Here is a 16,794-nt window from a genome sequence, read left to right as displayed (position 1 = left end):
TTATATCGATAAAAATATATAGGTAGTCAAGAGTTTCTGTATAAAGACCTTGAATTGTACCATTGACTTCTTATCTGAATTTTAAATGCACAAGTTCACAACTCCCATACCTTTTAAATTTTAAATTTCTTGTTGCATTTCAATTTCAAGGTAAAATAAAAGAGTGAAAACATAGAAAAAACGATTATTAGTATATTTAGTATAATTAGTATATTTCTACTATTTGAGTTTTTCTTGACCGCACCCGGACCATATTCCTTTCAAAAAACGATATGTATAATAATGCTATTGTTCAGCCAACTAAAATTTTAGATAAAACAATTTCATTTTTTGCATGTAGTAATAGAACTAGACTTGACAGGGATTTTCAATTTCAAGAAGGATAAATTTATTTAAAATTCTTAGAAATAGTTATAGTTAAAAACAGTCATTTTCAATTAGGGCAAAGTCTTAAGTTATTTATTATAAGAACAAGAATATTAATGAAATATCTTCAAGTTAAGTTTCTTCCTTCAACCATATTGAATTTCTTCGTCCGGAATCTGGAGCCTGGCATCAAAGACCAACCACCATCTTAACTGATTTCTATGGCAACTGTCCTTATATAAGTCAGTATTTCTCAACTAGCTAAATTAAACTTATAATAAACAAACTTCACAGAAAAAATTTATTAATAGAAATGCACCATAGCTTCAGAGGCTTCAATCATTTCTGCTCACAGTTGTTAGAATGTAGCAATCAGTATTAATTTGTTGATCTAAAAATTAAAATGTGCATGCAGGATGTCTTTTCCGAGCATTCATAAACTTACTGCATACATACATAAAATTTGTAAACTTCCTAAATAATAGACAGATACAATGTTACATAGAAAATAATATATATGATTGTTCGGAAAAAAAATTTTGAAGTAGGTTTTATGGAAAAAAGAATTCAGGGAACCACTGGATTATAATGTCGACTTTTATATCATGTATTAAACACATATACAAATAACAGTAGTAGTAAAAGAATTCACAATGTTATGCCCAAAATAACCAATTTTCATAATGTAATAAAACTGATAATAGTGAGTTAGTGGTATCTGTGGATCTGTTAGTGAAGTGAAGTTATAAAAATTAGCAATACTTATCTTTATTGAGGTTGACTATTTTATGTTAATTTTTGTATTAATTATTAAAAAATATATATTTTCCAAGATTACAACATAGTACAAGGGTATCTGAAAAACATCCTTAAAAAATTATTTACCAACTCAGACTAGACTAGTTCTTCATCATGAAAAGAGAGAAGAGATTAGTTTTTAATTTAATTAAGTTATGAAATTAAAAGTAATTTTACTTTATTTTAGTACTTAAAGGTAATATCTTTACTTTAGGATTTTGAAAATAGAATAAGTATCGAAAGGCAATATCTTTTGTAAAGATTTTTTAAATGATATTAAATAATGTTGTAGACACTAATAAATCAGAAACAATCAATCTGAAACTTATTCAGTTTACTGAAATAATAGAATCAATAATTTAACAGAATCAAGCTCCTAAAAGCAGGATGAATTGTATTTTCACCTGTTAACTAACTGCCTAATTTCAGTGTGTTGTATACTTTAAATAATTTAACCTTCTATTAAAAAGAAAATTAAAATGTCACCTTTTGGTATATGAGACAAATATCATAAAGAGACAGGCAGATTAACAAACTAAAATGAAAATATAGAGTACGACATAATATTTTTTTGTATAATATTTATTCAAATTAATAATTTAATCTCCTCCAACCAATGTATTATAAAACTTAGTAATTAAAAGGAGCAGAAAAATCACTCCATCATTGTGTACAAACAAATTAATGATAGTTAAAACCTAGCACTAACATAACACAAAAAATTTGACTTATGAAAAAGAATTGTTTAATATTTTATTTTTATATTAAAACTCATTTTTGATAGCTATTAATTCATTAAGATGTTTACATAATTATAAGCTGTTTTTAAATAATCATTGGTTTGAAAATTAGCATAACAAATTAGGTACTGCAGAACATCAGAGCTATGAAAAAGCATATAGTCCCTTGAAAAACATCAAAACTGTAAATAGTGAAGAAATTACAATAAGTCCTCTAAAAACTAAAACAAAAATGGTGCCCTAATTCATTTTTTTTTCTTTAAGTTATGTCCCACTAGTTAATAAAACTAAAATTGTTGTTCTTAAGATCATCACTAGTAAAATACTGGAATATTCTTCAGTTAATTGTGGATTTAATCTAATGAAATGGTATTTCCTTAAAAAGTAAAGGTCAGCTGGAGCAGTTATATTATTTCTTTACAAAATTCAATAAAAGCAGTAATTAAAGAACCAGATTTCTCATTTAATTTAACGATTAAAAATAATTACAGTTCCAATCACAGCTACACTCTCAATGCAACACAAAAATCTAACTTTTGAAGAAAATTTTTTTAAAAATTTAATTTATACATTTCAACTCAATTTTACTACAGTATTTAATTTAATAAAATCACTAAACAGCAACTTACTTAAAGATGCATTTTTTTTTTTTTACTGGTATTGAATTGAGGGTACGATATATACAAAAATAAACCAAAATTGTGAGATAAAATGAAAGAAACAATTTTAAACCAAAATAAATTAAGGTAATAATAAACAATACAGAGGATTGAATTGAAGGAAAATTTTCCATAAAGATCTGTACTTGGTAAGTTACTAAATGTTGCAGCAGATTAGAGTCATATCTACTAAACAATGCTATAATAGTAACTACTTTTGAAACAACATTCAGTTAATATATGAATTCTGGGAAATACAACAATTAAAACCTGAAAATATTTATTGAATCCATAAGAGAAATGATTTTCACAAATAAAAATATTTTTAAATAAAAAAATTTAGCAGGCTTGCATGCGCACAACTAACACAAATTTATGCACATACATACAGACATTAATGATAAAAGTCCATGAATTAAGCTTTAGTTCAAATTGAATACATACCATCCTGAGCTAGCGATGTACCAGCGCCATTTACACTGCTTTCCAGCCTTCCTCCTCCATCCTGTGAAATATTGCTTAAACTCAATTCTAAAATCTAGTTTGAGCTTCTAAACATAAAAACATCAAGGAAAAGGGGCGAACATCTTAGATGCATGAAGCATCTAAATTTCAATTTCAAAGCATTTACAAGAAATAATATGAGGAACTCCAAAATATTATAATTGAAACACTAAGCAGTATCTCACAAGATTATATCAAAAAACAAATTATTAGTAAAAAAATAATAATGTAATAATTGACAAATATTTACAATAGATTAAATAAAGAAACTATAAAAATAAATAAATACAAAAACCCAAAAAGTATCCAACTAATCTGATCATTTCCTGGGTCAATCCATTTTTATATCACTACTGTTTACAATCCTGTTTTCTAGATTAATTTTTTTGTTTTTTCAAACTGATTTCCCTTAAAGTTGAACATGTAAATTATTTACATCCAAATTAATTATTAAATGATATCAATTAATGCTCAATTAACCATAATTAAATATTTTCTAGAATAATTTTTAGATAAGCTTCCAATGAAAAGTTCCCTTGATAAAATACAGGCATGCTCATTTTAGATGTACAATAACAGAAATGAATTGAAATATTCTTTAAATGATCCGTAGTATTTTCAATGGTTGTTGCTAAAAAATTAACATGAAAGAGTAATACACATAATTGACAAACAAGTAATGAGACCACCTATTGCAAACAATTACTGTAAGTCAAATATAGTTAACTATTTGAAGGTAAAGAATACTACTGTCTCAAATGTAGTTTAAACTTAATATTACTACAATACTTTTACTCCTATCATAAAAAAATCAGGAGCCACCTATTGATACACTTGGTTGATATATAAAAACATCAACTGCTTAATTTTACTTTAGACTAATATGTTGTTTAAATTAGGAAATATTGATTATTTGATTTTTAGTACAAAATACTTCTTCATTTTAAAATAGGTAATCAAACCCAATAATCGATAAAATAATAATTTTTATTAGTCACCATATAACAAGCAACTAAATATCTTTCTGTGCAATACCAAAATGGCATATCTGAAAATTCCTGACAGAATTTTGTTTGAAGTATGATTGCAGATTTAAGGTTGCAGTTAATTTTAAATTTAATTAAGATTCATTAAATTGATCACTTTATCTTTTTGATTATTGATGTGGCACATCTAGTTAGTAGGTCTTTTTTGCCATCCCTAAGAGAACAGAAAACCACATTAAAATGAAGTAAAACCTAATACAGCAAAACTTTTAGATACATCACTTTGCCTTTGAAACAAAGATATTAACATCAACATAACTGAAACATTACCAAAACACACAAAAAAATAAGCTAGAAATAGAGACCATAAAATTACTAATTATACCGATAGAACAATTAATTATATATGACACTTATAAATTAAGCCATCTATTAATAAAAATTAATAATCTGTATTATTAAAAAATATACTGAGGACTTAGTTCAACAAAGGATAATCAAAATTCCAAGAATTTAAGTAAATAAGTTCTTCGCACAAATAACAGTTAGCATATATCAAATGAATTCAAACTTAAAATCTAAATAAATCATAGCTACTAAACAAAAAAAATATTCCATTGTGTAATCAGTTCAATAACATGAAAATAATAAACAAATGAGGAATGGGAAATATTATTTATTGCAATCTAGTTATTAGGTCATCCTCATTTGTCAGGTATGGTGATAAACAACCAATTTTTGCCAAATTTCCAGGATAGAACCAGTTATTGAATCGATGGTTAACTATACACTTAAATTAGAATTTTTATGCTACCTTAAAAACTATTTAGAGGCCAACTAAGCTGAGTTTTAATTACAAATAACTAAAAGTTAAAATAAACATTAAATATACCATTATGGAGAATCCTTAGCAGTCTTCACTTCACACATTCGAAGCTGAAAAAAATAAAACAAGAAGCCAATAATAATTAATAGTCAGCAATCATTTAAAAAAATATAGCGCCACAAATTAAAAATGTATACCAAAATTTCATCAATAAGACAATTTAAAAACAATCAGAGGCCATTATTGATAGATTCCCACTACCATATTATGTAATAACATGTCAAATACTGGCAACTCCTGGATAAGACATAACATTATTATACTTTTGATAAATAATAATCGGTATAACATAACACCTTTTCTTTGGCGAAAATTTAGAGTCAACATATAAATGCCACATTGTTTACATTCAGGCGTAGTTACCTGACCTTGAGAAATTTCGCAGTACCGTTCTTAAAATTTGTGGTAAGAAATACTTGATTCTACAGTTATAAATGGAATACGGTATTCTTAAAGGTTTTGGCATCAAAACCTTTGGAAATCAACCTTCAAAACCGTTATGACAAGTATATTCTTACCTTTACAAATTCTAAGCCGGTGAGCAGTGTCTGCCCCCATCGCTAGCTGCCTGCCCACAGCCTCTGAAATAATAAAATAAGCGCTTTTTAACATAATTTTTAAATGATTCAGTTCTTTTCCATTATTTAAACTTTTGAAACAATCTCTGGACGATTTCCATAAAAAGAAATTTGAAAAAAATATATATAGAAATACAAGTAATTGTTTGAAGTACAGGTAATATTCAAAATAGATGCACATATACTGAATTCCATTATTAAACTTATTTTATTTCTTGGTTTAGTGTACAATTTAAGTCCCACCCGCGGGAAAGTAAAAATTCCTCCTAATACTCCTATAATTAGTGCAATACAACCGTGAACAAGGGATAGACAAACCCTAAAGAATCTTTTCTAAAGAAGAAGGTATGGCCTGTACTAACCAGTAGCATTTAAAAATTTTGCATACCCTTATCAATTTCTTCACTAGTTTGTTGTAAAAAAAAAAATTTGGAATTTGGTCCGAGTGCGGTCAAATTAAACTCAAATAGTACACTAATTTTCTATTTGAGTTTAATTTGACAGCACCCGGACCAAATTCCATTTATAAAAAAAAAGAAATATTTGGCTATTTGTGAAGAAACCAGACGATAATCAGAGCTCATGGTAGTCGTCATGAGAACTACTAGTAAAAGTTATGTCATTTTTGCTATAAGGTCTGTCTCATTTTTCTTATACGTTTTATGTTGTTTTATTTTATGAGAAGTTATATCCTAACATTAAAGAAAAATCCATAATTACATGTGGTTGCTAACAATGTTTAATACTATAAAAAATTTATTTACAAAATTGAACATAACACATTGGACTGATTTCTAGTTCTGTGAAATTCGGCCCCGACCTCTTCCGTTTTGTGTTGATAGCTGTCTAATTAAAACAGTAATATAAAAATATATATAGGATATATTCTACGGGTATACTAACTATGGACATGACTGCTGTCCTCTACATGTAACTCAAAACATTGTCTTTTTTTTTTTACTATTAACGTAATGTTATGTAATAGACTACCTTGAAAAACTGATTTCTAGTTGTATTTCATAAGAAAAAAAACATTGTCCAACTTGAAAATCGGTACTTACATAACCGCCCATTTCCAGTCATATTCATTAAAAAAAATAAATGAGTGGGCCTTAGATGTAGGAAACCTTTCTTCTCGAGAAGGTTGGATCAGGATAGAATGTCCTGTTCAAATAGAATGTAGACGTTCAAATAAGCGATAATTAGTCTAGGATATCCAACTCCTCTTCAGCCGACGCTGAGTTACGTCAGGAATGTTATTTGTCACCATTTGGCGTGCAAATTTATTGAAATATCCATATAATTTGTCGTTAAACTGTTTGTAAGTTATGAATGCTGTTCGTTACAGTCGAAGTGCGTAGATTGATGTAAAGTCTCGTTTGAAACGTAGAGTGAGTACATTGGCGGTTTTAAGAATTGTGATTAAAAGGTTTGTATTTTCTGATTCTTGTGTCTTTTATGAGGTCCATAAATTCGGCTAGCTTTAAGTTCATATGGAGTTCTTGGTAAACACTTGTATACCTTAAATTTCTATTTGAGGGGTAATTTAAAAGTCCGTCTAGTATGTAATATAATAATCCTCAGTTGGGAATGGAATATAATAGTCCTCAGTTGGGTATGGAATATAATAGTCCTCAGTCGGGTATGGAATATAATAGGCTTCAATCGGTAATTTAGTGTTTTACGTTTAGACATGTTGGCTCCGTTTCAATCTATTGTCATAAATAAGTTCAAAGTATGTTATTTATTATATTGGTTTGTAGTATAGAGTGGTTGTGTAAGTAATCTGGAGGGCAGGTTTCGTGACGTCGAGCAAATGTGACGTATTGTGACTAATCGTGGTTAATATTTAATTTATTTAATTTTGCTCACTAGGTCTGTATGTTGTCGAGATTACGTTGTAACGTTAGTCTGGCCTGTAAAAGTTCCGTGTTTCTCGTGGTGATAACAGTGTCGTCGGCATATGTCACAGTTAGTATGTTGTCATGCATTGGTAAGTCATATGTGTATGTGTACAGAAGTGAGGTCCGGATAAAACCTTGAGGAACTCCTGCAGATATTGGTTTGATTGATGAATTTGTTGAGCTTTGTCGGACAGAAAAGAAGCGGGCGGGGAGAAATATTTATAGAACTAAATAGTAAGTGCTTGGGAAGAAGACTTTTTAAATAACTTTTCATCTGTTTTCTTAACAAAAATGAAGGGGACAAAACGACCTTGGTAAAGGAGCTCTGTTACTTACACTTTATTTCTCATTTCGATTGTAGTTTGTAACAAATGCCAATCATATTGGCACCATCTCGTTAGGACAAATCTGTTATCACTCTGTCACTATCTGTTAAAGAGCCTCCCCTTCTTAAAGATTACATAATATCAAAACTATCAGACCCAACATAAATTTATATTGATAGATATATAATGAATGATCTATGACATTGATCATCTAATTTTTCTTAATAAATGTATGTTAATTTTTCCCCAGAAATCATTAAACAGTGATGTCTATGGGATTTCTTAAATCACGATATTTGATTGAAATGATTTGAATTTTTAGGAATACTAATGTTCCGAACGTGTATTTTAATTCTAAAATTTAATTTTAACGTTTTAATACTTTTATTTGCAGTTATTATTTTGGGAGCTAATCATGTCACAACTATCAGACTGGTCTGTGCTGAATCATCTGTTCATTGTCTTGCTATCCCATCAGTCTTGGTTACTAGAGGAGAAGGATCATTTAACTTTATTATGTGTAGTAGACATCCAGATTGTTCGGGATTATAATCTTTTAGAAGTTAAATTTGTTGATTTAGCTGTGGTATAAAATGCATATTAACATTAATTTTATCATTAATGGCAGTGTAGCTGATAATTGATAACTATAAACAAGTTGGAAAGTTTTTAAGGAAAGCAATTATTTTTGTTATTTATTAATTTAAATCAGCCATCATTCTAGGAATATTTTGGGAGGTAATAGTTATGGGTTTTTATCTTTCAATCTTACATTTCTTTATGGAAGTTAATGTATATGTTATTTAAAATAGTTGGAGGTGAGAGAAAGGAAGATGAGCCTTCCTGAAAAACCACCTGAAACTTCTAAAGAAGAATGGCTCCAAAAATTGGAATCAATGCATGTTCAACGATCTGACATGAACAGACTTATTATGAATTATTTAGTCACAGGTATGTTATAAATGAATAAAGGTTCATAATTATTTTGAGAAGGTTCTTAATATTTTAAGTTAATTAACGAATTTCATATTGGTTTCGATAACTATCTTTTTGTATAAAAAAATTAAGTAGTTTTAGTTTGCTGGTTTAAACTGGGATACTACTTGTTTTTTGGATGACCAATATTTCCATATTCAATGGAACCTGATAAAAGTTATGATTTGTTTAAGTTGACATGATGGTTAAAAATCTTTTAGCTTATAGTGTACCAGTAGAGAAAAAGTCACTTTTTTAGGTAATGTAATTTCAGCTTTATTTCTTATCACAATATATTTTATTTGTTGTGTAGAGATGAGATAATAATTATCTGTTAATTACCAGCCATTTCTATAACTTCTTGCAAAGTTTCAACTTATAAAAATCCTTTTTTTTAATTCTGGAGATTTTCCTATTATTAATTATAAGTTGCATTTCTTGGATATATTGTTTTAACAAAGTGAAAGCATTTTAGGTTAGTTATTAATGTGTGGAAGTCATTAATCAATTAAGCTAACCTGTGAATTATTTAGAATTCAACTCAACTTTATTTGCAGGTATTTTAAAACCCAATAGCAACTATTCTGATAATCTTTTGTTTTATTTAATTTAAATTTTGTATTTTGGTTAATGATAATTGTCATGATGGATTGATTTGGGCTATGGTTAAATTTAAGGGGTCATTAGGTCGTTTTCTGTATTATGGAACTATTTTTTATTACCTCTTTGAGGTGATTTGTATAGTCATGCAGAAGCTCCAGGTGTCATTCATTATATATGGACATAAACAACTTTTTTTTTTTTTTGCCAAGTTATCCCCTACTAAATAAGTTTTGCGGAAATAATTAAGATTTTTATATTGTTAAATTTTTATTTAAAAGACATATCTGTTGAAAAGTAAAACCTTTTCATAGCAATGGCGATACCTGACTTTTTATCAACTATTATTGACTTTATCAATTTATTATTGACTGACTTTATCAAGCTATCGCATTGCTTACAAATCTTTTTAGAATTGATTAATCTAAAATTAAGAAAAAGAAATGTATGATTTTTACTTGTTGCTTAAGAATAACATTTGTGTACAATAATGGTGATTTTAGGATAATTTTAACAAAATTTCTTTGTATAATTTTCAACAGTTGGGAATTATGCAATCTGTCATACAACTTGTTCATTGTGAATTGTAGTATTTGACCTTACTGCATTCTGTAGTACCAATTAAATAGAATTTTTAGGAAATTTGTATATTTAAAGTTATCATTAATTTAAGGTATGTGACTCCTAGTTACTTTTTAATTAACTAATTAACATCCATTTTAACATTGTGAACGTTTTCATTTTTTCAGTTACCCTGCCCTGTTTTACATCAGAGTGCCTCAAAGTAAAAGATAACTTTTATTCTTAATCAGTTTAAATACTGACTGAAATTTTTACTTTCAATTATTCTTCTGTTACTAGAACTGTTACAATAGTAGTTTTTATAAAACTTATTTAAAAGTTCTGTTAAAGCAATTATTTTCACCAACATATAAATCTGAAAAATGCTAATTGTACAGCTTATTCTAAGCTAAACAAAAGAAATGTTAGAATCAGACAATTCAGTCAGCTGAAACTATATCTATAATCTAAGCCAAATTAATATTTATTTCTCATTGGTGATAAGTAGAGAGCGGATTTTTGTCCAATTACATCTTTAGCCCTTAGCTTCAAATTTCCCAACCCTCCTCATAAATTTGAATCATTGAAAAGATATTCAAATGAAACTAATTTTGTACTGGTCAAAATTTTTTAACCAAATTTCGATTTTTGTTACAATTACAATTTAATGCTTGAACTAAATTTCTCATACACGTATGGGTGTATTTATTCTAACATGTTTCATTTTCCTTATTTAATTTATAGTTTAAAATTAACAAATTTGAGGTAAAGTAATGCTTTAATTAACACATGAAGAGTCGAATTCAACCTTAAAAAAAAGAAAAAAAGAAGAAGTTAACACAAGTGATGAATGTTCTTGGAATAGTATTAACCAGTGGCTTTGGATAGCCATGAAAAAGTTTCTAAAAAATAAGCTTGTTATAGAGAATGTTCAGTGCTATTGTTTTCAACTTGAATTCCCAGCCCGCTTTGAGCCCTTCATTTTTCTGTCTGACTTTGTTGTGATCGGTGGAAATTTCAATTTTTGTTTATACTATTGTATTATATAACCTATGTATATTATTTTTAAAATAAAAATAAAAAGTTGGTCTGATCAATATGGATATATCTATAACTTTTTAAATCTTTCTACATAAAGATCTTACTTATTAATAGTATATTCCTATGTCAGTTCACAATTAAAAAGCTAAGTGGACATGCAATGAGAAATTTTAGTGGAAATGAATAAGATAACCTTTCTTGGAAGAATATTTTTAAATACTCCCTTCTACATAGTACTTTCCATACAGTTTTTAAAACTTAGCTAGATTTAAGAAGTTGAAAAATTGAATTTCAGTCTTTATAGTAGGAATATAAAATCACTTAATAGAATTATCTTCCTCATAGCTCTTCAATTATGGACAAAATTTTAGATTTTTAATCAGAGCAGTTTAGATTTTTATTCATGTTTACTTCAGAGCCTTTAGTGAGTTTAATTTGATTAAAACAAGGTTAGGATTTGTGTGTTTTATACACATTTTGAGTTATCTACTGGGTACCTCCCTATTCTAAACGTGGTAGGGGACAAGTTTTCATTTCATGGGACCATCTCACAAATAAAAGTCCACCACCCAGGCTGGATTCAAACTGGCACCGCTCTTAAAGTTGGCGCTTTAACCGGCTCGGCTACAAGTGACTCTGGTTATGGCAATTGATGTCCAAAAGCTTCTCTTCTTTTCTATCAATACTACATTCCTTGTTATGTAGAAGTCCCAGCTATTTTGTGTTTTTGTAGCATTAGAAAAAGTTCTATTAACATCTTAGCCCTAGTTTACTACCTGAATTCTAATCTTTATATGTATAATTTGTTGATTGTTTATAATGGATTAAGATGAGAAGATGGTTGGAGGACGTGATCATGAGATTCAGAACAATACCAGTTAGTGGAAATTATTTTACTGTGCCAACATTTTGGCCTGAGCAACAGTTGCTGAAATATTCCAAAATTGATTTAAAAATTAAATTATTTGCAAAATAATTTTTTCCTCTCCTTTATACATATAGTTTAAAGAAATTAGTCACAAACTGTTCTAATAGAAAATGTTATTATTTATGAAGAAATGATTTTTATCTTTAAATAGTTATTTATGTTTATTATTTTTTGTTAGATTTGCTATGAACTCTCCCAAGTGTCATAAAAATTGAGTATATTGCAATAGTTATTAAGATTTTACCAATTTTTATTATAAGGCTATACCAAAAGTTTTAAGGATTTAAAAATGTATGTTATTACTGATACATTTGTAAGTTATTGGTACTTTCTTCAAAAACTAGGAGAATGTAGTCAAGTTTAAATTCGTAGTCTGCTATTTATTTCTCATACATATTTACTTTAAAAATCATGTTACAGAAGGCTTCAAGGAAGCTGCAGAAAAATTTGAAGAAGAATCTGGACTAAGCCCTCCTATAGATTTAAGCACCATGGATAACAGAATAAAAATTAGACAGGCAATTCAGAATGGTCAGACACAAAAAGCTACCGTTCTGGTTAATTCACTTCATCCAGAGTTGCTGGACAATGATAGATACCTTTATTTTCATTTACAGGTATTATTTTACTTAGATAATATTTTTCTGTTTGTACTTTGCATCATTAATGCTCACTAGTTCAAAATGTTCTAATTTATATATTGTATTATTCCTTAATGAGAAGATGATAATAATATAACAGAATACAGTCCGCTTTTAGAGTGTATAAAAATAATATTGTATCCTCTCTTACATGTGATTCTGAATATGTGATATCTTACTTCACTTTATTTCTTCATTAATATTTATTTTGACTCACTCCTCAATTTCTGGTATCTACAGTACTGTCTAGAGACTTCAGTAGAAATCAGATCAAGAAATCTATAGATGTAAACTATGGTAGGTTTTAAGGAAATTACCTGTGGTATTAGTCTAACAGATACAGAGAGATATTGAGGCTAAAAAGGAGGGAAGACAGAGCCAATGGCCTAGTTGAAAGGAAAAAGAAGAGAGACAAAGCTGTGAGCTAAGCTTCAGTTCAATGGATGAATCCAACCAGTTTCCAACTCACACAATCTGTATATTTATTAAAAATTGATTTATACCCTGAAAACAAATTTGACTAGACCGATAGGCTGACACAGAACCAAATTTGTTCCATGATGTCTAAAGCATAAAAATTGAGTGAAAATTTTCAATTTTGAGTAGATAAATTCTTTTTCGTGTACTCCATGAATACAGTACTTCCATACTTGTTGGGGAGGAAATGCCATCTATGTAAGATTTACTGCTCTTACTTTATTACTGAAAGCATACACGGCCTTTAATCGTTAAGTAGAGACTTAACTGTCAATGGTTTATTAGATGAGAAGTCTGTCAGTTAACTGTAGAACTGACCAGATCTCTCTTTAGTATTACTATTTAGCAATAATCACTACATTTTCTAGGTCTGTAGCCAATATTGTTAATGATTTGTTGCTGATGGTAACAGTTGAGAATTTATTGTATTATTTCTCGTTTTTACTCAGGTATTCCATAATGTTTCTATTTAATTTATATTATTTTAGTGATTGAATATTAAGTTATTTATTCAAGATATAATAAAAGATTAAGAAAGAAATTTTCCACTATAGAACAAATATCCAATAAGTTTTTCAATTTAAAAAAAATTGTTATTTTTTAAAAATACATCGATTGGCTTTGAAGATCATTGTTTGTTTGCAGTTACAATTAGGTTTAGGGAGTTGAAATTCTTTGTTCATTATTCAGAAAGTTCTTTTAATGTTTCAGAAAAAGGTAAAAATTAATATTAAGAAATATAGATCAATTTATTAATTCAAAGAACTTTTAAAGTATGGTAGAAATTCATAGAAAATTTTCTGAATATACTAATATTAATAAAGTTATGTATTAATATTATTTTTAGCAACTTCACTTGATTGAACTTATTCGGGAAGGAAAGGTAGAAGAAGCTGTTTATTTTGCCCAAAGTCAGCTAAGTGAATCAGGTGAGTCTGAACCTGGAATTCTTCGAGAATTAGAAAGGACGTTAGCACTTCTTGCATTTGAGGATCCAACTCGGTCACCGTTTGCCGATCTCCTAGATGTCAGGCATCGACATAAGGTACTTATTATATTAATGATTTTGATGGAAATATTACGTATTAAAATGGATATTTACTTAAGATCAATTTTTAACTTAAGCATGGATAGATTTTTCCTTCCAATTTTTTTCAGTAGCAGAAATTTTGTCTACTAATGCTTTAATACTATATTAGAGATGATTCTATTAGTTAATAGTTGACAATTGAAGTCTGGTTTTTATATTTAATCAATATTTTTTCAAACTTGAAATTATACCAGCATAAATGAGTATTTATTTTTCCTGATATTCTAACTTGTTCTGACTCAACTTGAGCCTTGGTTATAAAAAATTTTAATTTTTTGCTTTTACATTAGTTTTATATTTAAATATAATACAGCATTGTAATAAAATGTATTACTGTTTCATAATAAGTATTAGACTTTGTAGCCATATTTCTACAAATTATTCTGAACATGGTCCCTTGGTAACCTGTTTACCTACGTGAAAACTGTAAGTGTCCCAAAACATACAAGATCTTCATTTGAAAGGTAGTTAAATTGTCCACAAAGCTAAACTTTTACAACAAAAAATCATAATGGAGGCAAATAAGACTTCTAGGCCTACTTGTTCCCTCCATTACTACCAACATGATATTGTGACCACAATATCATGCAAAAAACAGTTACAACAATATTGTAATACAAAATACAAATATTCAACGTCACTCTCGAAGCAGTAAAGAAAGTCATGTCTATGGAAACATCAAATAAATATTTGATGTATCCATAGACACGATAAAAACTGAAATATCAGTTTTTTATTGACCATACCCTCAACCATCTTCCCATCATAGAAATAAATATTTGTTGATCTAATAGGTTTTAAACCAGAATTTCTAATCTTGTTAAATTGCTGACAAAATGAAAATAATTAAGTTAGAAGAACAAAAGAATTTATGCTGAAAACTTTAAGCAGGTATAAAGCCATTTTGAACTAATTGATAGGAAAGAATGTTAAGAGGTTAGAAGGGAAGTGAGTGACCCTGAACTGGTCAACTCTCTGATATGCCTTGATAGCTGTTCACCCTCCTATTGACTACTATTTTTACATTTTTTATTTCTATATTTTTTTAGGTTGCTTCAGAGGTTAACACTGCCATCCTGAAAACCGAACATGAAGAATCAACACAAGCAAAATTATATTCAGTCGTGAAAATAATTCTTTGGGCAGAGGAAGAGCTATCAAAGAAAAAAGTGAGATTCCCACGACTTACAGATATCGCCGGAGGTCAGGTCGAGTCACCCAAGTGACCCGAGGCTGATTAGCCCTGGCTTTCTTGGGCACTTACCTGCATCTCAGTTGCCAACCTAGACCAAAATAGTTATATGAGTCTGCATTAAAATATTTGAACATATTTCACTTATTATACATGAAAAGAATCAGGTATTAATGCTTTATTTCGCTCTCGTTACCACGTTTAATTATATTTTACCCATAAAGTGAAGAATAATATTGTATGTTCTGTATCTTCATTAATGGGTAAAGATTTCATTTTTTTCCTCTCTCTGTTTCCTGATTATAAATAGCTCAAGCCTGTACAAATTCAGTTTCAAATGAGCCTAAATTATTCTTCTGCTAAATATTAACTCAATACTAATTAGTTGCATTGTTGTGTTCTATATTAATTAAAGGAATGTTAAATTTATGATCTCATGAATTATTGTGCTGCTAGTATTCTCCTAGTTGTATTCTTGTGGATACTGGGTTGAAATTTTTTAATAAAAACGTTTTAATGTGTATTGGAAGAAATGTTTCAGAAGAAACATTGATGGATTTGTTGAAATTAAAAAGATATATATTTATCTCTAATTAAAAACTATATTTTATTTTCAAAGAATGAGTAAATCTTAATGAAAGTAAACTGATATTATTTATTAATTCACTACTTGTTTCTTTCACTGATAGTTTCTTGTTAAGACCAGCAACTACATTGATGAGTGTTTTTATTTTTTTTACACAAAAATTATGGATTATCAACTTCATTTAAAAAAAAAAATTAAAATATCTAATTAATAAAAAACCTTGATGTAATGTTTATTGTTATTATAGTAAAAAAGATTTTGTAAATATGTAAATATTGTTCTGATTTTATTCAGAGTAAAAGTACTTATTGGTCTTGTATAGTTTTCTATTGTCAAATTTGTTATGATAGGTATATCAATTGTAGATTTGTTATGATAGGTATATCAATTGTAGATTTGTTATGATAGGTATATCAATTCTAGATTTGCTAAGATATAAGATATTGTGTGACTGACTAACAGATTTAATGTAAATATTTTAAATTGTATGTTTTGTTGTTAATGACGAAATCATTATCCAAATAATGAAATATCAAACTGCTATTGAAGGTAGAAAGTATATATTAATTAGCCTTCATGTGTTGTAAAAAAAAATGTATGAATATATATTTAATTAGAAAAATAAATTTAAAAAATGATTGACGTACACAGTGTGATGGATTTTAATAAATTTTAGCTTGTCTTTTTGCTATAAAGAGTATATGAAATATATATTTACAAACTAATAAAACTCAATGAAAGGTGAATTGAATATATTTATTTCATGCAGTTGTTAAAATTTGAATACCTTGCAGTTTGTTTTCTGTTGCTTCGAATTGGAGAAAATTTTTCAACAAAATGTTTTTGTAATTTTTAAAAAACTTGATATTTTTTTCTATTACCGCTGTTTTATATGATCTTTTCTCTTCATCATATTTATATGATTGTTTAAAAAATAAAAAGGCTTTGATAAATTT

At 28.2% G+C, this 16,794-nt stretch overlaps 2 protein-coding genes across 2 annotated transcripts in view; one reads left to right on the top strand and one right to left on the bottom strand.

Annotated features, from left to right (window-relative positions):
• LOC106685275 (MAP kinase-interacting serine/threonine-protein kinase 1) overlaps nt 1-5,520 on the bottom strand; it is a 177,939-nt gene extending 172,419 nt beyond the window's left edge. The window contains exons 1-3 of the mRNA XM_067049193.1: nt 5,458-5,520; nt 4,946-4,989; nt 3,008-3,068 (exon numbers count right to left, since the gene is read on the bottom strand). Of these exons, the coding sequence (XP_066905294.1) occupies nt 3,008-3,068; nt 4,946-4,948 (64 nt within the window). The 5' untranslated portion in view covers nt 4,949-4,989; nt 5,458-5,520. The remainder of the gene's footprint in view (nt 1-3,007; nt 3,069-4,945; nt 4,990-5,457) is intronic.
• A 2,635-nt stretch (nt 5,521-8,155) lies between these two features.
• Hou (GID complex subunit 8 homolog protein Houki) lies at nt 8,156-16,584 on the top strand. The gene is made up of 5 exons (XM_014427848.3): nt 8,156-8,485; nt 8,560-8,698; nt 12,273-12,469; nt 13,818-14,015; nt 15,110-16,584. Exons 2-5 carry the CDS (start codon nt 8,581-8,583, stop codon nt 15,284-15,286), a joined length of 690 nt encoding a protein of 229 aa, XP_014283334.1. The 5' UTR covers nt 8,156-8,485; nt 8,560-8,580; the 3' UTR covers nt 15,287-16,584.
• Nucleotides 16,585-16,794: the final 210 nt, after the last annotated feature.

Source organism: Halyomorpha halys, unplaced genomic scaffold (genome assembly GCF_000696795.3).
Source record: "Halyomorpha halys isolate HHAL.00 unplaced genomic scaffold, Hhal_1.1 Scaffold676.1, whole genome shotgun sequence".
NCBI lineage: Eukaryota > Metazoa > Arthropoda > Insecta > Hemiptera > Pentatomidae > Halyomorpha > Halyomorpha halys.
The sequence above is the reverse complement of the archived record's forward strand: the minus strand, read 5'-3'. Positions and strand labels throughout refer to the sequence as shown.

Excerpts from the sequence above, each read along its gene's own strand:
- Hou (XM_014427848.3), top strand. The coding sequence starts at position 8,581 with ATGAGCCTTCCTGAAAAACCACCTGAAACTTCTAAAGAAGAATGGCTC. Across the intron at positions 12,470-13,817 it reads ACCTTTATTTTCATTTACAG|CAACTTCACTTGATTGAACT; the intron begins GTATTATTTTAC and ends TATTATTTTTAG. Across the intron at positions 14,016-15,109 it reads ATGTCAGGCATCGACATAAG|GTTGCTTCAGAGGTTAACAC; the intron begins GTACTTATTATA and ends ATATTTTTTTAG.